Source organism: Electrophorus electricus, chromosome 4 (assembly GCF_013358815.1).
Source record: "Electrophorus electricus isolate fEleEle1 chromosome 4, fEleEle1.pri, whole genome shotgun sequence".
In the NCBI taxonomy this organism is placed as follows: domain Eukaryota; kingdom Metazoa; phylum Chordata; class Actinopteri; order Gymnotiformes; family Gymnotidae; genus Electrophorus; species Electrophorus electricus.
Genome location: NC_049538.1, coordinates 15187654 through 15208373, shown reverse-complemented (window position 1 = coordinate 15208373; position 20720 = coordinate 15187654). Strand labels below are relative to the sequence as shown.

Genomic DNA, 20720 nt, shown 5'->3' with positions numbered 1-20720 from the left:
TGTGCGCATTTGTGTTATTTGGTGGGCAGTGGTCTGTGGTGTGGGTGTGTGGGTGTGCATGTGCTTAGTGGGCAGGGGACTGGGCTGTGTGCGTGCGCGCTACTTGGTGGGCAGGGGGCTGGGTTGTGTGAGAGGGAAGCAGTTGAAGCAGCTTGCTCTGCTGGTGATCCAGGGCCGCTGGAAGGGCCGGTAGATCTGCTGCATGGCGCACTGGGCCCAGCCCTGGGATAGGCTTGGCACACTGTTAAACTTCAGCAAACGCTTATGTCCTCGTCGCCCCTCCACAGGACTCTCTGGGATCTGTGCCAGGGTGCTAGACGGAGGAGCCTCCTTTAGAACGGAGGCCGGTTCAGGCCTGGTAGGCGGGAGTTCAGCACTGCAGCTCATCGAACGGATGGCTCGCCTCTGGCCCTGATGCACCAAATGTTTGTCTATCATTGGCTCCATTCTCACCGTGCCCTCAGCTGACTGGGCATCAAGGTTCCCCACTTCCTGCTCCAGCCACAGCGTTTCTTGCTCTGTGTCGGCGTTGGTTGTGTCAGCAGTAACATGGTTCTCCAGGGCCAGGGAGAGAAGGCGGATACAGAGGCCCGGCTGCAGAAGCTCTGCGGCCGTACGCTGGATCAGGTCCCAGTCCCGTTGGATGTCCTCAACTTTAGTGAACTGGGATGTCACGGTGAAGCGGATAATGAGCTTGGTGCCAATGGCAGCTGGGATCAGGAACATGCAGCCAGACTGGGTCAACCTCCTCAGCAGCTCCTGAGTCAGGCCGTTTCCCCCCTGAACACACCACAAGCTTGCCTTAACCTCTGTCCCACATGTCACACATTTACTAAGCACAATGTTCTATTATAAAGCACACAAAGCCAAGGACACCCCCCCAAAAAAAGAACACACAGAAGTTTCCACCAATTCAGATAAATTTCAGCTTATACCATGAAGACGTGGTCAAATGTATCTTGCCGAACTAAAATCTTGCTTTGTGATTCATTGAATTATTTCCTTTCATTCACTTGTTTGTTTTCTCTAAAAGAGATCCAGCACTCTGAACTCTGAACCTGACTATGCTGTAAAAGAGCTATGGAATATATTATATTTACAGCCTTTTCTCTTTGCTCTCCAGCCAGAAGAACAGAAAATAATCATTTACCACCCAATGTGTTTTAGTACCCATCAGCATTCAGTGCTAAAGGGGATAGTTATCAGTACAGGTCTTTGTCCACATGTAGCAAAGGCCAAAGGCCGCTGTAATAGGCCCTGGGAGAGGGGAGGGGTAGTGGAACAGAGAATCTAGAGATGATGTTTTTCTGGAAAAATGTGACATATGATTCTTGGGAGGGAGCAATTAATTACTGAAAGGCGTCTCACCCACAGCTCTTAACACGTTGCATTCCAACACCAAATAAGCTACAACCAAAAAGATCCACTAGTAAAGCCTCATATGGTGTTGATAAAATGGTATTGTGAACCATGGTTTGTACTGGGCTGTGGTGGACTGTTGAAGTGTTGTGTTGCGTTGTGTGTAGCTGATGCCTCACCACCAGGCAGAAGACTACAAGTCCCAGGTGTCTCTCTGCTGGGATCTGGAAGTTTGAATCGCTCCTGACCAGTGACTCGAACAGTTTGGCCATCTCCACACCCTGCAGTGAAAGGGTTGTGTAACTCAACACAAGAGGCCTTTTGTCAGACGCGTTAGCTCAGAACTACAGCGCCTCCACCTGGACAAAAAGCTGCATTAGATTTCTTTGAGCCCTTTAGTTCACTGAATTGGTAGTGAAACTGTAGTCAGTTTAAACATTATAAATAAAATAGAAACATAAAACATAAGACATAAAACAGTTGTTGAAAATATGAAAGTACTCCAAGTTCATTTGTACATTATTTCCATGTGCGTTTTACTGATTTCATCACAGCTTTTTACATTCTATACATCATCCAGCTCAGAGCTGTGTAAAATCAGGTCTTAGGTGTTCTGAAACTATAGTCATATCAAAATCAGGTTCCTTTCCCCTGAGTTTTGACTGTTGGGTTGAAAGTGGTAGTCAGGAGGAGGCACACTGCTCTATGTTTCAGTTGTGACAGAGGAGTCCCAGAACTGCAGATCCCTAGAGCAAAGTTCATCTGGCAGATGATTTTTGCCCTGTTCCAGTACTAACTCAGAGCACAGCAAGAAACAGTTACTGGAGGGCCCTCTGGTGTCAGCTGCTGGCAGGGCAGAGACATAAATGCTGACTTACATGCCGGATGTGATCTTGCAACTTCCTCAGGCCAAAGGAGCGCATCACGAACCACAGCTTCAGCGAGCGGAACCGGCGACTCAGCGGGATCTGCCAGTGCTGTGGGAGGGGTATAGAGAGAGGAAGAGGAGGGGTATATAGAGCAGAAGAAGAGGGGAATAGAGTGCAAGAGGAGGAAGAAAAGATTTTGTATTTAATTTACAATAAAATACAATAAAATCAGTATGAAATTTTGAGTGAAAGCATGAGTGTACTGACCATAAAATCTGTAGCTCCTGAGTTATCATGTCTCAGGTACAGAGGATCAACATTGAATGTCTGCTGGAGTTTAAACTTATCTTTCACCCTGCAGGATCAAACACACTCTCAGACAAAACAATATACTGTTCACTTTGTGCCTTTATAAACACCTCATGAACACTCCAGAAGCTTTTAGTGTTTTGACCCTGTGCACACACATACTACAGTTTCCCACACAGTGCTCAATACCTCCCCTTCAAGGTGGGAATTTTACCATGGCGTATTGAAAACTGAAAAGCATTACAGTCTCTCCCTTTCTGCCAGTGTTCTCACCAAAAGGCAGTGCAGTCGAAATGCACCATCATCCACTTGGAGGGGTTGAAAACAAACGAGTCTGCATATTCCATCCCAGACAGGAAGTGTCGCAGCTCTGGACACAGAAAAGCAGAGCCTGCATAGGCAGCATCCACGTGTAGCCAGAGACCCTCTCGAGCACCTGAACACGCATACGCACACCACACATGCAAGCATACACAGCAAGTCATTTTTCACCCAATATCTTCTCTACACAAAATCTCTGCTTGTGTCATTTTAAACGCAAAGCAGTATGAGAAATTGAAGAAACACTTACATATGGGTCCCAGCTCGTCTAGACAGTCAAAGGAACACACACCCGTAGAGCCCAAGGTAGCACAGAGCTATACACACAAACACACAGTTGCAGTTCAAATCTAAACTGAAGAAAGGTTTACACTTTTAGCAGCAATCAAGTGTTCCTTAGTAAGAATTAGCTGCAGCTTATGAGATCATAGCATGGGATGACATTTAGCTATTCATAAACTGTCAGCCTTAACTTCATGGTATTTACGTCTATAATGGAGAAACTATAGGAATAAGAGCCCTGACAACATTTTATACACACTTGGCTCATTTCAGAAAATCATACATTTGCAGTTAAATCAACCTCAAGTCTGTAACTATGCATGTATATTGCATGCATTGCTTGCATTGTTATGCATGCATATTGCATATTGTTCTCCTTAAAGTCTTTAATATATCTCTGCCAGCGTCCCACATAGTGTTCTTGGTCTCATTGTCTTCATAAATGCGAATATTCAGGCATCAAATGTTTTAGGCATGCAGTACTATGAATTCCCATGATTTACCATGATCTAGTAATTTTGTTGTTAGCGATTTTTTTAGCATGTCCTTGCTTCTTAATAATGTAGCAAACAGAACATTTCAGAAACCAAAAAAAAAACAAAAAACAAAACAACAGAAAACCAAAACAAAAAGCATATTTGACCTCTAAATTATTCAAAGTTCCAAATACTGAATTTATTACACATGTTCACACCATAAAAGGCTAGAATTGGGCTGAATCTAAATGGAGAGTAAATTGAGTGGGTGTTACCATAACAGGCAGTAAGCTCCTCCTTCTGTGAGTAGTTAGTAAATGGAGCGGGTGTTACCATAACAGGCAGTAAACCCCTCCTTCTGTGAGTAGTTAGTAAATGGAGCGGGTGTTACCATAACAGGCAGTAAGCCCCTCCTTCTGTAAGCAGTGAGTAAATGGAGCGGGTGTTACCATAACAGGCAGTAAGCCCCTCCTTCTGTGAGTAGTTAGTAAATGGAGCGGGTGTTACCATAACAGGCAATAAGCCCCTCCTTCTGTGAGTAGTTAATAAATGGTGCGGGTGTTACCATAACAGGCAGTAAGCCCCTCCTTCTGTAAGCAGTGAGTAAATGGAGCGGGTGTTACCATAACAGGCAGTAAGCGCCTCCTTCTGTAAGTAGTTAGTAAATGGAGCGGGTGTTACCATAACAGGCAGTAAGCCCCTCCTTCTGTAAGCAGTGAGTAAATGGAGCGGGTGTTACCATAACAGGCAGTAAGCCCCTCCTTCTGTGAGTAGTTAGTAAATGGAGCGGATGTTACCATAACAGGCAGTAAGCCCCTCCTTCTGTGAGTAGTTAATAAATGGTGCGGGTGTTACCATAACAGGCAGTAAGCCCCTCCTTCTGTGAGTAGTTAGTAAATGGAGCGGGTGTTACCATAACAGGCAGTAAACCCCTCCTTCTGTGAGTAGTTAGTAAATGGAGTGGGTGTAACCATAACAGGCAGTAAGCCCCTCCTTCTGTGAGTAGTTAGTAAATGGAGTGGGTGTAACCATAACAGGCAGTAAACCCCTCCTTCTGTGAGTAGTTAGTAAATGGAGCGGGTGTTACCATAACAGGCAGTAAACCCCTCCTTCTGTGAGTAGTGAGTAAATGGTGCGGGTGTTACCATAACAGGCAGTAAGCCCCTCCTTCTGTAAGCAGTGAGTAAATGGTGCGGGTGTTACCATAACAGGCAGTAAACCCCTCCTTCTGTAAGTAGTTAATAAATGGAGTGGGTGTTACCATAACAGGCAGTAAGCCCCTCCTTCTGTAAGTGGTTAATAAATGGAGTGGGTGTAACCATAACAGGCAGTAAGCCCCTCCTTCTGTAAGCAGTGAGTAAATGGAGCGGGTGTTACCATAACAGGCAGTAAACCCCTCCTTCTGTAAGTAGTTAATAAATGGTGCGGGTGTTACCATAACAGGCAGTAAACCCCTCCTTCTGTAAGTAGTTAGTAAATGGAGTGGGTGTTACCATAACAGGCAGTAAACCCCTCCTTCTGTCCTCCTGGATGGCTCTCTCAAGTGTTTCGCCACGTAGGGAGAACTTCTCATCTGTTTCCAGGAACCTGATCTTCACTAGTGAGATTAACCCAGCCTTCTCCACAGAGGAGTGAGCCTTCAACACACATCCATAATGTACCATCAAACATGTTCATATGAATAACTAACAAAACAAATACAAATATGCTTAAATGTCCTCTAAATTAGGTGTATATTTATGAAGAGCATGAAGAATGTTAATGCCTGAGTTGGTGTGGTGAGGATGGTACAGAAACACACCTGGTCAGAGGCATAGGCAATAAGTGTGGAGTTCAGTATGGATTCATCCATGTCTGTGAGAGTATCTTCAGATGTGTCTGCGTGGGGGTCTGTGGATGATTCTTTGCTCTTTAGTTGTAGAATTTTGTCTTTTCGGGCAGCCAGCAGAGCAACTAGTGTGCACTCACTCACAGTGCTCTAAAAACACACACCACACACACTCTCAGTGCTGGAAAACACACAGTGCACTCACTCGTAGTGCTGGAAAACACATACATTACACTCACTTGCAGAGCTATTTCAAATCAAATGCCTTTCTTGCCATTGCACAATGTGCAATGAAACTATGTTCTCCAGTGTATATAACACTTATTCAAGCTCCAGCAAACTCCAGAGATGCTGCCCCTATTCCACAAAGCCTGACTTACTTGGTTATTAGCTGATGAGATGAATGTGTTATATCACACTAATCTGTGCCTTGTATGCACCTCTAGCCTCCCTTATAGACCACATTCACACACACACACATTCTCTAATCCAGCACGTGAGTGTACATGTCAGCTCACTGAGGATTTGATAGTCAGCAGGAATGCATTACTGACACTGGAACAGTGCGAACACTAGTGCTGCATTGCTGCAGGTGCAGGTGTTTAGCAACCACAATCAAGTTTATTCAGCATCTGTGAAATTATGCTTAGCATTAGTGCACATTTCAAACCCTAGAGGGTGCTGTGTTAGAACAAGAAAATAACTAAACTGTGCTGGAGTCAGGCCCTTCAAGACTGAGCAGGCCACCCTGTTTCAGTGTTTTACACTTGTTCTTCCTGTTTTACACTGGTGTAGTGTAGCAACTGTACCTGTAGTATCCCCCCTCCACGACTCTCTGGGTGATGGTGCAGAAAATGATCTGGCAAGCCAAGAGCTTTACACAGCCAGTCCATCACACACATTTCCAGCTCTGTACAAGCTGGACTTGATGCCTGGAACAGTCGTGCAGACACACAAACGCACATAACACAGTTCAAATCAGATGAAATGTATTTATTTACACAATTTGTCACAGATGTGTTATCAGACTAGTGTGTTGTGTGGTGCCTTACCCAGGTGAAACCAAGGCAGTTGATGGCATCAGCCAGCATGTCTCCCAACAGAGATGGCCATGAGTTCAGTGCTGGGAAATATGCATGCATGTGAGGGCTCTGCCAGTGGACCACCTACAGTACACACACACACACACACACACACACACACACACACACACACACACACACACACACAGTGTTTTCTTACTTGCAGTCAACAGACCTATAGCTGCTGACCTGCTAATGCTTGTTTCAGGTGTAATGCTGTAATGCATTAAGATTTAAACTATTATCTGCCTAGTGAAAAGGTCCAAAGAAGCAAGAAAGAAAAACGGTCAGAAGAAAAGATCTGAAAGAAGAACTGAATAAAGGAGTAACGGACTGACAGAATAAGGCGACAGGTAGGAAAGAAGAACTGAATAAAGGAGTAACGGACTGACAAAATAAGGCGACAGGTAGGAAAGAAGAACTGAATAAAGGAGTAACGGACTGACAGAATAAGGCGACAGGTAGGAAAGAAGAACTGAATAAAGGAGTAATGGACTGACAATAAGGCGACAGGTAGGAAAGAAGAACTGAATAAAGGAGTAACGGACTGACAGAATAAGGCGACAGGTAGGAAAGAACTGAATAAAGGAGTAACGGACTGACAGAATAAGGCGACAGGTAGGAAAGAAGAACTGAATAAAGGAGTAACGGACTGACAGAATAAGGCGACGGGTAGGAAAGAAGAACTGAATAAAGGAGTAACGGACTGACAATAAGGCGACAGGTAGGAAAGAAGAACTGAATAAAGGAGTAACGGACTGACAATAAGGCGACAGGTAGGAAAGAAGAACTGAATAAAGGAGTAATGGACTGACAGAATAAGGCGACAGGTAGGAAAGAACTGAATAAAGGAGTAATGGACTGACAGAATAAGGCAACAGGTAGGAAAGAACTGAATAAAGGAGTAATGGACTGACAGAATAAGGCGACAGGTAGGAAAGAACTGAATAAAGGAGTAACGGACTGACAGAATAAGGCGACAGGTAGGAACGAAGAACTGAATAAAGGAGTAACGGACTGACAGAATAAGGCGACAGGTAGGAAAGAAGAACTGAATAAAGGAGTAACGGACTGACAATAAGGCGACAGGTAGGAAAGAAGAACTGAATAAAGGAGTAACGGACTGACAATAAGGCGACAGGTAGGAAAGAAGAACTGAATAAAGGAGTAATGGACTGACAGAATAAGGCGACAGGTAGGAAAGAACTGAATAAAGGAGTAATGGACTGACAGAATAAGGCAACAGGTAGGAAAGAACTGAATAAAGGAGTAATGGACTGACAGAATAAGGCGACAGGTAGGAAAGAACTGAATAAAGGAGTAACGGACTGACAGAATAAGGCGACAGGTAGGAACGAAGAACTGAATAAAGGAGTAACGGACTGACAGAATAAGGCGACAGGTAGGAAAGAAGAACTGAATAAAGGAGTAACGGACTGACAATAAGGCGACAGGTAGGAAAGAAGAACTGAATAAAGGAGTAACGGACTGACAGAATAAGGCGACAGGTAGGAAAGAACTGAATAAAGGAGTAACGGACTGACAATAAGGCGACAGGTAGGAAAGAAGCTAAAGAAACAGAGAAGTAGAGAGGGCGAGCGAGAAATGGCGAGCGGGAGAGGCAGTAAGAGGGAGAGAGGGGCGAGCGGAGCAGATAGTAAGGGTGAGCAAGACCTCTGACCCACCCCAGGCATGATGACACTCTCCACGTCCTGCAGGATAGAGTCCCATGGCTCAGGATCATTGGGTGCACTCTCGGGCATCAGGGTCCGCATGTAACCCGGCTGAACGTCCAGAATCACACGCCTCTCGCGGATCTCAGTCAGATATCGCCGAATATAATCCACCATCTCCTTGCCTGTACTCCCACAACACACATGCAATTTCACCTTGACAAAACAGGATATTCTTAAACAATGAAGTGTATTTTGCCATAAAGTACATATTGTGCCTTAAATTGATCTCGAGCTTCAATAGCACTACTAGTTTTTAGTATTAAGAAGCAGAAACACTCCACCAGAACTTTATGCCCATTTAAACCAGTTGGTAGCCTCATATTTAATAAGTTAATAAGGTCGTAAAATAATCTATAATTTTTTTTTTAAGTTTTATAATAACTTTATAATGTTAATAATTTTAAGTTTAAAATGTTTAATTAAATATAAAAATAACTGTTTTAGAAAATTTACAAAATTTGTTTCATTAAAAATATTTTAGGAGATATATTCCATAATATAATACTTTATTATAGTTCACTTCAGAAGGTACCATTTGCCCTGCATGCCAAAATGTTGGTTTCCATTCAACTGTATAGTACCCACGCAGCACATTTGTGCAGGTGTTTGAGCTGGCCCTCTTACCTCGCTGTGTGTATTCCTCTGCCTGCATGATCCCTTGTTCTGTCTGAGCCCTGAAGTGTGCAGGTCAAATGACAAATGACTGCTGTTCCCTCCAGCAGTGGAAAGCATTATATACCAGCCACAACCCCCTCCTTGCGCACGCACACGCGCGAACCACGAAAGCAGATCGCTTCATCTTAGTGTAACTTGTAGTTCTCACTCCTTGATTTTTCAGTGCTGCATGAAACTTGTTTGAGTTGCAGTACTTTTTCCACTTTCTAGAAGTTAGTTCTCTGCTCCATAACGTCTCTCAGTTTACGCTTTCTATTACCTTCTGCCTTCAATTGAGCAATTTTCAGAATCTTTTGGATTGTTTTTAAGATCATGTGTGTTTTTGATGTTTTCTTCAGTTTGCTCAACACTTTTACAGCATCTTGGATGATTTGAATGAACTGAGTATAGTCCTCATCAATGCTTATGCTGTACTTTATTTCTAAATTCTTTGATGCCAATTTTTCAGCAAAACATCACCCATGAATGCATTAAAATTTTATCACCGTGTAAGTGCTTTGATCTTGGCATAGAATCTCTCCACTTCGCTTTCCTCTGCTTGATGGGATAAGCACTGCAATTATCAGGAAGCTGATGTGATGTGGCAGTCCAGCATTTGCTGCACAATTGACCTTTTGACGATGAAACATCCCCCCTGTCTCTGCCCTTCTACCATTGGACAAGCTTATTTCCACTTTTGGTTTCACACACCCCGATCACGTCTGCTTTGATTTTTTCAACTCCTCCACATGTCCATAATGATGTCTAAGAACATACATCTGATGCTGTGGCTAGCCAAGAAGAGGTCTCTAAAATGTTTCCAACATACTTTCCACAATGCATCCTGAGCTTGACCAGTGGGTGAATGTTGTTGAAACCGACGCAGGAGTCTGCACTTGGGTTACCAGCCTTCATTGCCCTGTAGCCTCTTTGTCTCTTCAAGTCCATTATTATGGCATTTTTGAGGAGTTTAGTACAAAGGCATCTTCGAATTGTGGCAGGCAACACCGTGTGTTTTGGGAATTTGCACCATTTCCAGGTATTCTAAACAAGAGTTTGCTGAAATGCAGGGAGATGTTTAACACACATAGCTAGCTAGCTATAGACTTTAATGTTACTAATGATAGACTGCATGCAGCAGAAAGAAAATGTGCATCTATTAGCTAGCTACATAATATTTCAATATTTTAATTATTAGAACACAAATCTGAGCACAACCTGAAACCTGTCAGCTCACCTCAGTTTTGGGTCAGGTTGCAGATCTCTGCTTGTGTTGAGTAACTTTCATGCTTCCCAGACATTATGCATATTAGCCAGCTGTCTGTGATCACCTGTCCTTCATTTTATCCATAGCAAAAATGTTTCCATATTTCCAATTTAAACTTTTTTTTTGATGGAGGGTTCTGGGGTCATGCAACCTTCAACTGTGCTCTGGTGTCTCCCTCTCTCTATGTTTACATCTCCCTCACAGAGGACAGTGATGTGTGATCAGAGCTCCACACTGTAGCGCATGTGAGTTTGCCAGAGCAGGGCCGTTTGGTGTCTCGGGTGACATAAGCAGCTTTTTAAAATGTAGTGACGGTCTTTTGAAGTGTCCACAATAACGTTACCATACATCGTTAATATTGTTATATAATGTATTACCATATATAGTTGCATGACTAAGCAATTCCCATTAGGCACTATTACACCACAGCAGGAGCTGTTCAGTGATTAATCGCTCCAGAGGTCAAACAGGTCCAGGGCTCTTGGACCACTTTATGGTACTGTTGGAGACAAGCTGGCTAAGATGCTAGATTAGCTATATTAGTTTAGCAGCACACTCTTATTTTTCTTCAATGTCATATTCTTGTATCTTTGTAATTTGCATTTGGATTTGTGTGGCTTTTTTTAAGCTTATACCATGATTTTATTTTAATCTTTTGTTAATGTATCTACAACCTCCAAATTATTTCTCATTGTACCTATAGTGAGAATAAAAGTATCATCTTAGCTTAGCTGCAGTAGCATAATGGTTTTGACATAGCACACAAAACAAAATGAAAAAAGGCTTTTATCAGAGTGGCTTTTTAATATTATTTATTGCCATCTTTGGCTGTTTGCTTAGTTCCTCGTCTTCTTGCTGTGGTTTATTTTTGTTCTAGGAGAGGCACATGAAAATCCTGTCAAATGATATTCAGTTTATGCTTAATTGTAAATTGTTTCCTGTCGAAAACATTTCCACCACAGATTTTGTGATTATTAAAATTTTGTCCAACTGACCTTCCCAAGATTTAGTGCTGCCATTAAACTACATAACCCACTTCAGCTAAAAGCCTTTGTTAACGTACAGACACACATTTCTAGTGTTTTTAATGAGGATTTGATTTGCTGAGTATGCAATCCCTCATATAAGTGTGTGTGTGTGTGTGTGTGTGTGTGTGTGTGTGTGTGTGTGTGTGTGTGTGTGCGCGCGCGCGCGCGTGCGCTTAGGTCACGAAGGTCGAATAGGAATGGCTGCTGTGAGGTTGAGAGAGGGGATGGCTTTTGATGGCTCTGTCATGCATCAACACGTGGAGAGCTACCTGCCTGCATACAGCAGACCACGTTTCATTAGGATCCAGGTAAACATTCAAACTCCCTCACCGCCCAATCACTGGCACTGAAATGACACACAAACTTCTTCATTTAAAATGTCCCAATATCCATCATTCTTACAGTCCATTGGGCTGGGACAATGTCCAGGTTTTTTGTTTTTACCACGGTTACTGTTTCTAGTCACTTGAATGGAAGGGCTATAGACAATTTATGCAGGACCATGAATCACAGTAAGTCTAAGTTCCCCCTGCTGTCCTCTAGAGGGCGATGAACATCACCAGCACCTTTAAACAAATGAAGGTGAAGCTGGCTGAGGAGGGATTCAACCCAAAGACCATCCAGGACCCACTTTACTTCCTGGATGATGAGAAGAAGACTTACGTGGCCATGACGGAGGATATTTTCAGTTCCATCTGTGACGGAAGACTGAGATTATAACGAGGAGGATGGAGAGAGAGAGAACTTTCATTCAGCCTGTAACAACACAACTGCCAATCAAGTGCCTTAAAATCAGGGAAAGTTTATTTTCTATTTAAACAGAGCCAAACATAACCAAAATGTGATTACACTGGTGCTAGGCCACAAAAATAACAGATTTTTTACATGAATTCTGAATTAAGTAATAAAAGTAGCCATAGCACAGATCTCTGTTTAATACCAAAAGCAATGATTTTTGTATAATTTTGAAAATAATTATGAAGGTGGGGGCTGTGGGTTAATGATTAATTAAAGAACCAGTGGGAAATCTAAAGTTAATAAAGGTTTGTAAGATATTTGTATTTATGTGCGTGCTACTTTAGTAGTTGGGTGTGTGTGCGCATTTGTGTTATTTGGTGGGCAGTGGTCTGTGGTGTGGGTGTGTGGGTGTGCATGTGCTTAGTGGGCAGGGGACTGGGCTGTGTGCGTGCGCGCTACTTGGTGGGCAGGGGGCTGGGTTGTGTGAGAGGGAAGCAGTTGAAGCAGCTTGCTCTGCTGGTGATCCAGGGCCGCTGGAAGGGCCGGTAGATCTGCTGCATGGCGCACTGGGCCCAGCCCTGGGATAGGCTTGGCACACTGTTAAACTTCAGCAAACGCTTATGTCCTCGTCGCCCCTCCACAGGACTCTCTGGGATCTGTGCCAGGGTGCTAGACGGAGGAGCCTCCTTTAGAACGGAGGCCGGTTCAGGCCTGGTAGGCGGGAGTTCAGCACTGCAGCTCATCGAACGGATGGCTCGCCTCTGGCCCTGATGCACCAAATGTTTGTCTATCATTGGCTCCATTCTCACCGTGCCCTCAGCTGACTGGGCATCAAGGTTCCCCACTTCCTGCTCCAGCCACAGCGTTTCTTGCTCTGTGTCGGCGTTGGTTGTGTCAGCAGTAACATGGTTCTCCAGGGCCAGGGAGAGAAGGCGGATACAGAGGCCCGGCTGCAGAAGCTCTGCGGCCGTACGCTGGATCAGGTCCCAGTCCCGTTGGATGTCCTCAACTTTAGTGAACTGGATGTCACGGTGAAGCGGATAATGAGCTTGGTGCCAATGGCAGCTGGGATCAGGAACATGCAGCCAGACTGGGTCAACCTCCTCAGCAGCTCCTGAGTCAGGCCGTTTCCCCCCTGAACACACCACAAGCTTGCCTTAACCTCTGTCCCACATGTCACACATTTACTAAGCACAATGTTCTATTATAAAGCACACAAAGCCAAGGACACCCCCCCAAAAAAAGAACACACAGAAGTTTCCACCAATTCAGATAAATTTCAGCTTATACCATGAAGACGTGGTCAAATGTATCTTGCCGAACTAAAATCTTGCTTTGTGATTCATTGAATTATTTCCTTTCATTCACTTGTTTGTTTTCTCTAAAAGAGATCCAGCACTCTGAACTCTGAACCTGACTATGCTGTAAAAGAGCTATGGAATATATTATATTTACAGCCTTTTCTCTTTGCTCTCCAGCCAGAAGAACAGAAAATAATCATTTACCACCCAATGTGTTTTAGTACCCATCAGCATTCAGTGCTAAAGGGGATAGTTATCAGTACAGGTCTTTGTCCACATGTAGCAAAGGCCAAAGGCCGCTGTAATAGGCCCTGGGAGAGGGGAGGGGTAGTGGAACAGAGAATCTAGAGATGATGTTTTTCTGGAAAAATGTGACATATGATTCTTGGGAGGGAGCAATTAATTACTGAAAGGCGTCTCACCCACAGCTCTTAACACGTTGCATTCCAACACCAAATAAGCTACAACCAAAAAGATCCACTAGTAAAGCCTCATATGGTGTTGATAAAATGGTATTGTGAACCATGGTTTGTACTGGGCTGTGGTGGACTGTTGAAGTGTTGTGTTGCGTTGTGTGTAGCTGATGCCTCACCACCAGGCAGAAGACTACAAGTCCCAGGTGTCTCTCTGCTGGGATCTGGAAGTTTGAATCGCTCCTGACCAGTGACTCGAACAGTTTGGCCATCTCCACACCCTGCAGTGAAAGGGTTGTGTAACTCAACACAAGAGGCCTTTTGTCAGACGCGTTAGCTCAGAACTACAGCGCCTCCACCTGGACAAAAAAGCTGCATTAGATTTCTTTGAGCCCTTTAGTTCACTGAATTGGTAGTGAAACTGTAGTCAGTTTAAACATTATAAATAAAATAGAAACATAAAACATAAGACATAAAACAGTTGTTGAAAATATGAAAGTACTCCAAGTTCATTTGTACATTATTTCCATGTGCGTTTTACTGATTTCATCACAGCTTTTTACATTCTATACATCATCCAGCTCAGAGCTGTGTAAAATCAGGTCTTAGGTGTTCTGAAACTATAGTCATATCAAAATCAGGTTCCTTTCCCCTGAGTTTTGACTGTTGGGTTGAAAGTGGTAGTCAGGAGGAGGCACACTGCTCTATGTTTCAGTTGTGACAGAGGAGTCCCAGAACTGCAGATCCCTAGAGCAAAGTTCATCTGGCAGATGATTTTTGCCCTGTTCCAGTACTAACTCAGAGCACAGCAAGAAACAGTTACTGGAGGGCCCTCTGGTGTCAGCTGCTGGCAGGGCAGAGACATAAATGCTGACTTACATGCCGGATGTGATCTTGCAACTTCCTCAGGCCAAAGGAGCGCATCACGAACCACAGCTTCAGCGAGCGGAACCGGCGACTCAGCGGGATCTGCCAGTGCTGTGGGAGGGGTATAGAGAGAGGAAGAGGAGGGGTATATAGAGCAGAAGAAGAGGGGAATAGAGTGCAAGAGGAGGAAGAAAAGATTTTGTATTTAATTTACAATAAAATACAATAAAATCAGTATGAAATTTTGAGTGAAAGCATGAGTGTACTGACCATAAAATCTGTAGCTCCTGAGTTATCATGTCTCAGGTACAGAGGATCAACATTGAATGTCTGCTGGAGTTTAAACTTATCTTTCACCCTGCAGGATCAAACACACTCTCAGACAAAACAATATACTGTTCACTTTGTGCCTTTATAAACACCTCATGAACACTCCAGAAGCTTTTAGTGTTTTGACCCTGTGCACACACATACTACAGTTTCCCACACAGTGCTCAATACCTCCCCTTCAAGGTGGGAATTTTACCATGGCGTATTGAAAACTGAAAAGCATTACAGTCTCTCCCTTTCTGCCAGTGTTCTCACCAAAAGGCAGTGCAGTCGAAATGCACCATCATCCACTTGGAGGGGTTGAAAACAAACGAGTCTGCATATTCCATCCCAGACAGGAAGTGTCGCAGCTCTGGACACAGAAAAGCAGAGCCTGCATAGGCAGCATCCACGTGTAGCCAGAGACCCTCTCGAGCACCTGAACACGCATACGCACACCACACATGCAAGCATACACAGCAAGTCATTTTCACCCAATATCTTCTCTACACAAAATCTCTGCTTGTGTCATTTTAAACGCAAAGCAGTATGAGAAATTGAAGAAACACTTACATATGGGTCCCAGCTCGTCTAGACAGTCAAAGGAACACACACCCGTAGAGCCCAAGGTAGCACAGAGCTATACACACAAACACACAGTTGCAGTTCAAATCTAAACTGAAGAAAGGTTTACACTTTTAGCAGCAATCAAGTGTTCCTTAGTAAGAATTAGCTGCAGCTTATGAGATCATAGCATGGGATGACATTTAGCTATTCATAAACTGTCAGCCTTAACTTCATGGTATTTACAGTCTATAATGGAGAAACTATAGGAATAAGAGCCCTGACAACATTTTATACACACTTGGCTCATTTCAGAAAATCATACATTTGCAGTTAAATCAACCTCAAGTCTGTAACTATGCATGTATATTGCATGCATTGCTTGCATTGTTATGCATGCATATTGCATATTGTTCTCCTTAAAGTCTTTAATATATCTCTGCCAGCGTCCCACATAGTGTTCTTGGTCTCATTGTCTTCATAAATGCGAATATTCAGGCATCAAATGTTTTAGGCATGCAGTACTATGAATTCCCATGATTTACCATGATCTAGTAATTTTGTTGTTAGCGATTTTTTTAGCATGTCCTTGCTTCTTAATAATGTAGCAAACAGAACATTTCAGAAACCAAAAAAAAAAACAAAAAACAAAACAACAGAAAACCAAAACAAAAAGCATATTTGACCTCTAAATTATTCAAAGTTCCAAATACTGAATTTATTACACATGTTCACACCATAAAAGGCTAGAATTGGGCTGAATCTAAATGGAGAGTAAATTGAGTGGGTGTTACCATAACAGGCAGTAAGCTCCTCCTTCTGTGAGTAGTTAGTAAATGGAGCGGGTGTTACCATAACAGGCAGTAAACCCCTCCTTCTGTGAGTAGTTAGTAAATGGAGCGGGTGTTACCATAACAGGCAGTAAGCCCCTCCTTCTGTAAGCAGTGAGTAAATGGAGCGGGTGTTACCATAACAGGCAGTAAGCCCCTCCTTCTGTGAGTAGTTAGTAAATGGAGCGGGTGTTACCATAACAGGCAATAAGCCCCTCCTTCTGTGAGTAGTTAATAAATGGTGCGGGTGTTACCATAACAGGCAGTAAGCCCCTCCTTCTGTAAGCAGTGAGTAAATGGAGCGGGTGTTACCATAACAGGCAGTAAGCGCCTCCTTCTGTAAGTAGTTAGTAAATGGAGCGGGTGTTACCATAACAGGCAGTAAGCCCCTCCTTCTGTAAGCAGTGAGTAAATGGAGCGGGTGTTACCATAACAGGCAGTAAGCCCCTCCTTCTGTGAGTAGTTAGTAAATGGAGCGGATGTTACCATAACAGGCAGTAAGCCCCTCCTTCTGTGAGTAGTTAATAAATGGTGCGGGTGTTACCATAACAGGCAGTAAGCCCCTCCTTCTGTGAGTAGTTAGTAAATGGAGTGGGTGTTACCATAACAGGCAGTAAACCCCTCCTTCTGTGAGTAGTTAGTAAATGGAGTGGGTGTAACCATAACAGGCAGTAAGCCCCTCCTTCTGTGAGTAGTTAGTAAATGGAGTGGGTGTAACCATAACAGGCAGTAAACCCCTCCTTCTGTGAGTAGTTAGTAAATGGAGCGGGTGTTACCATAACAGGCAGTAAACCCCTCCTTCTGTGAGTAGTGAGTAAATGGTGCGGGTGTTACCATAACAGGCAGTAAGCCCCTCCTTCTGTAAGCAGTGAGTAAATGGTGCGGGTGTTACCATAACAGGCAGTAAACCCCTCCTTCTGTAAGTAGTTAATAAATGGAGTGGGTGTTACCATAACAGGCAGTAAGCCCCTCCTTCTGTAAGTGGTTAATAAATGGAGTGGGTGTAACCATAACAGGCAGTAAGCCCCTCCTTCTGTAAGCAGTGAGTAAATGGAGCGGGTGTTACCATAACAGGCAGTAAACCCCTCCTTCTGTAAGTAGTTAATAAATGGTGCGGGTGTTACCATAACAGGCAGTAAACCCCTCCTTCTGTAAGTAGTTAGTAAATGGAGTGGGTGTTACCATAACAGGCAGTAAACCCCTCCTTCTGTCCTCCTGGATGGCTCTCTCAAGTGTTTCGCCACGTAGGGAGAACTTCTCATCTGTTTCCAGGAACCTGATCTTCACTAGTGAGATTAACCCAGCCTTCTCCACAGAGGAGTGAGCCTTCAACACACATCCATAATGTACCATCAAACATGTTCATATGAATAACTAACAAAACAAATACAAATATGCTTAAATGTCCTCTAAATTAGGTGTATATTTATGAAGAGCATGAAGAATGTTAATGCCTGAGTTGGTGTGGTGAGGATGGTACAGAAACACACCTGGTCAGAGGCATAGGCAATAAGTGTGGAGTTCAGTATGGATTCATCCATGTCTGTGAGAGTATCTTCAGATGTGTCTGCGTGGGGGTCTGTGGATGATTCTTTGCTCTTTAGTTGTAGAATTTTGTCTTTTCGGGCAGCCAGCAGAGCAACTAGTGTGCACTCACTCACAGTGCTCTAAAAACACACACCACACACACTCTCAGTGCTGGAAAACACACAGTGCACTCACTCGTAGTGCTGGAAAACACATACATTACACTCACTTGCAGAGCTATTTCAAATCAAATGCCTTTCTTGCCATTGCACAATGTGCAATGAAACTATGTTCTCCAGTGTATATAACACTTATTCAAGCTCCAGCAAACTCCAGAGATGCTGCCCCTATTCCACAAAGCCTGACTTACTTGGTTATTAGCTGATGAGATGAATGTGTTATATCACACTAATCTGTGCCTTGTATGCACCTCTAGCCTCCCTTATAGACCACATTCACACACACACACATTCTCTAATCCAGCACGTGAGTGTACATGTCAGCTCACTGAGGATTTGATAGTCAGCAGGAATGCATTACTGACACTGGAACAGTGCGAACACTAGTGCTGCATTGCTGCAGGTGCAGGTGTTTAGCAACCACAATCAAGTTTATTCAGCATCTGTGAAATTATGCTTAGCATTAGTGCACATTTCAAACCCTAGAGGGTGCTGTGTTAGAACAAGAAAATAACTAAACTGTGCTGGAGTCAGGCCCTTCAAGACTGAGCAGGCCACCCTGTTTCAGTGTTTTACACTTGTTCTTCCTGTTTTACACTGGTGTAGTGTAGCAACTGTACCTGTAGTATCCCCCTCCACGACTCTCTGGGTGATGGTGCAGAAAATGATCTGGCAAGCCAAGAGCTTTACACAGCCAGTCCATCACACACATTTCCAGCTCTGTACAAGCTGGACTTGATGCCTGGAACAGTCGTGCAGACACACAAACGCACATAACACAGTTCAAATCAGATGAAATGTATTTATTTACACAATTTGTCACAGATGTGTTATCAGACTAGTGTGTTGTGTGGTGCCTTACCCAGGTGAAACCAAGGCAGTTGATGGCATCAGCCAGCATGTCTCCCAACAGAGATGGCCATGAGTTCAGTGCTGGGAAATATGCATGCATGTGAGGGCTCTGCCAGTGGACCACCTACAGTACACACACACACACACACACACACACACACACACACACACACACACACACACAGTGTTTTCTTACTTGCAGTCAACAGACCTATAGCTGCTGACCTGCTAATGCTTGTTTCAGGTGTAATGCTGTAATGCATTAAGATTTAAACTATTATCTGCCTAGTGAAAAGGTCCAAAGAAGCAAGAAAGAAAAACGGTCAGAAGAAAAGATCTGAAAGAAGAACTGAATAAAGGAGTAACGGACTGACAGAATAAGGCGACAGGTAGGAAAGAAGAACTGAATAAAGGAGTAACGGACTGACAGAATAAGGCGACAGGTAGGAAAGAACTGAATAAAGGAGTAACGGACTGACAATAAGGCGACAGGTAGGAAAGAACTGAATAAAGGAGTAACGGACTGACAATAAGGCGACAGGTAGGAAAGAAGCTAAAGAAACAGAGAAGTAGAGAGGGCGAGCGAGAAATGGCGAGCGGGAGAGGCAGTAAGAGGGAGAGAGGGGCGAGCGGGGCAGATAGTAAGGGTGAGCAAGACCTCTGACCCACCCCAGGCATGATGACACTCTCCACGTCCTGCAGGATAGAGTCCCATGGCTCAGGATCACTGGGTGCACTCTCGGGCATCAGGGTCCGCATGTAACCCGGCTGAACGTCCGGAATCACACGCCTCTCGCGGATCTCAGTCAGATATCGCCGAATATAATCCACCATCTCCTTGCCTGTACTCCCACAACACACATGCAATTACTATTTCACCATGACAAAACAGGATATTCTTAAACAATGAAGTGTATTTTGCCATAAAGTACATATTGTGCCTTAAATTGATCTCGAACTTCAATAGCACTACTAGTTTTTAGTATTAAGAAGCAGAAACGCTCCACTAGAACTTTATGCCCATTTACACCAGTTGGTAGCCTCATATTTAATAAGTTAATAAGGTCGTAAAATAATCTATAATTTTTTTTTTTAAGTTTTATAATAACTTTGGAATGTTAATAATTTTAAGTTTAAAATGTTTAATTAAATATAAAAATAACTGTTTTAGAAGATACATATTTCATTAAAAATATTTTAGGAGCTATATTCCATAATATAATACTTTATTATAGTTCACTTCAGAAGGTACCATTTGCCCTGCATGCCAAAATGTTGGTTTCCATTCAACTGTATAGTACCCACGCAGCACATTTGTGCAGGTGTTTGAGCTGGCCCTCTTACCTCGCTGTGTGTATTCCTCTGCCTGCATGATCCCTTGTTCTGTCTGAGCCCTGAAGTGTGCAGGTCAAACAACAAATGACTGCTGTTCCCTCCAGCAGTGGAAAGCATTATATACCAGCCACAACCCCCTCCTTGCGCACGCACACGCGCGAACCACGAAAGCCTGACGCAGAGAAACGTTTGCTTTGGACTGTCTTCCACCTCCTCGCGCAGGTCCCCAGCAAGCAGGGAGATAAGGGAGCGAGGGAGGATGGCCCTTCTACCACACTGCCCCGCTGCTGTTTGAGGAACTCAATGAGATTTTACCCAATCAAACAGAGAAGAATAGACATCTGTTAATGTCACCTACTGCGGTGTGAACACACTGGCTGAGGTGTAAACACTGCATGGGAAAATCTCATGTGTCCAGATGAGTTTATTATACAAATCCATACTGACGTAAAACATCTTCAAAAAAATTCCTGAAACACATTCTGCATTTGTCGTTGCCGTTGGGCACATTTAGGCGGATGCTGCAGCACTAATCAGACTTGTTAAAGTGGCCCAGAGCTCCTCAAATAGGACTCACTCCACATAATGATAATC

The 20720-nt window shown here is 43.6% G+C and overlaps 3 protein-coding genes across 3 annotated transcripts; 1 reads left to right on the top strand and 2 right to left on the bottom strand.

The window, feature by feature from the left end:
• Nucleotides 1-37: 37 nt before the first annotated feature.
• hdc (histidine decarboxylase) lies at nucleotides 38-8914 on the bottom strand. The gene is made up of 12 exons (XM_035525434.1): nucleotides 8887-8914; nucleotides 8212-8384; nucleotides 6497-6610; nucleotides 6254-6376; nucleotides 5418-5594; nucleotides 5110-5253; nucleotides 3109-3175; nucleotides 2811-2973; nucleotides 2496-2583; nucleotides 2238-2336; nucleotides 1539-1640; nucleotides 38-780 (listed from the first exon to the last, which is right to left on the bottom strand). Exons 1-12 carry the CDS (start codon nucleotides 8912-8914, stop codon nucleotides 100-102), a joined length of 1959 nt encoding a protein of 652 aa, XP_035381327.1. The 3' UTR covers nucleotides 38-99.
• A 2478-nt stretch (nucleotides 8915-11392) lies between these two features.
• LOC118241244 (very long-chain acyl-CoA synthetase-like) lies at nucleotides 11393-12272 on the top strand. The gene is made up of 2 exons (XM_035525534.1): nucleotides 11393-11519; nucleotides 11755-12272. Exons 1-2 carry the CDS (start codon nucleotides 11409-11411, stop codon nucleotides 11929-11931), a joined length of 288 nt encoding a protein of 95 aa, XP_035381427.1. The 5' UTR covers nucleotides 11393-11408; the 3' UTR covers nucleotides 11932-12272.
• A 70-nt stretch (nucleotides 12273-12342) lies between these two features.
• Nucleotides 12343-19841, bottom strand: LOC118241245 (histidine decarboxylase-like). The gene is given in 12 exon segments (XM_035525535.1): nucleotides 12343-12973; nucleotides 12976-13084; nucleotides 13843-13944; nucleotides 14543-14641; nucleotides 14801-14888; nucleotides 15116-15278; nucleotides 15413-15479; nucleotides 17416-17559; nucleotides 17724-17898; nucleotides 18560-18681; nucleotides 18802-18915; nucleotides 19461-19841. Coding segments are annotated over 12 exon segments (1917 nt in total). The 5' UTR covers nucleotides 19626-19841; the 3' UTR covers nucleotides 12343-12404.
• Nucleotides 19842-20720: the final 879 nt, after the last annotated feature.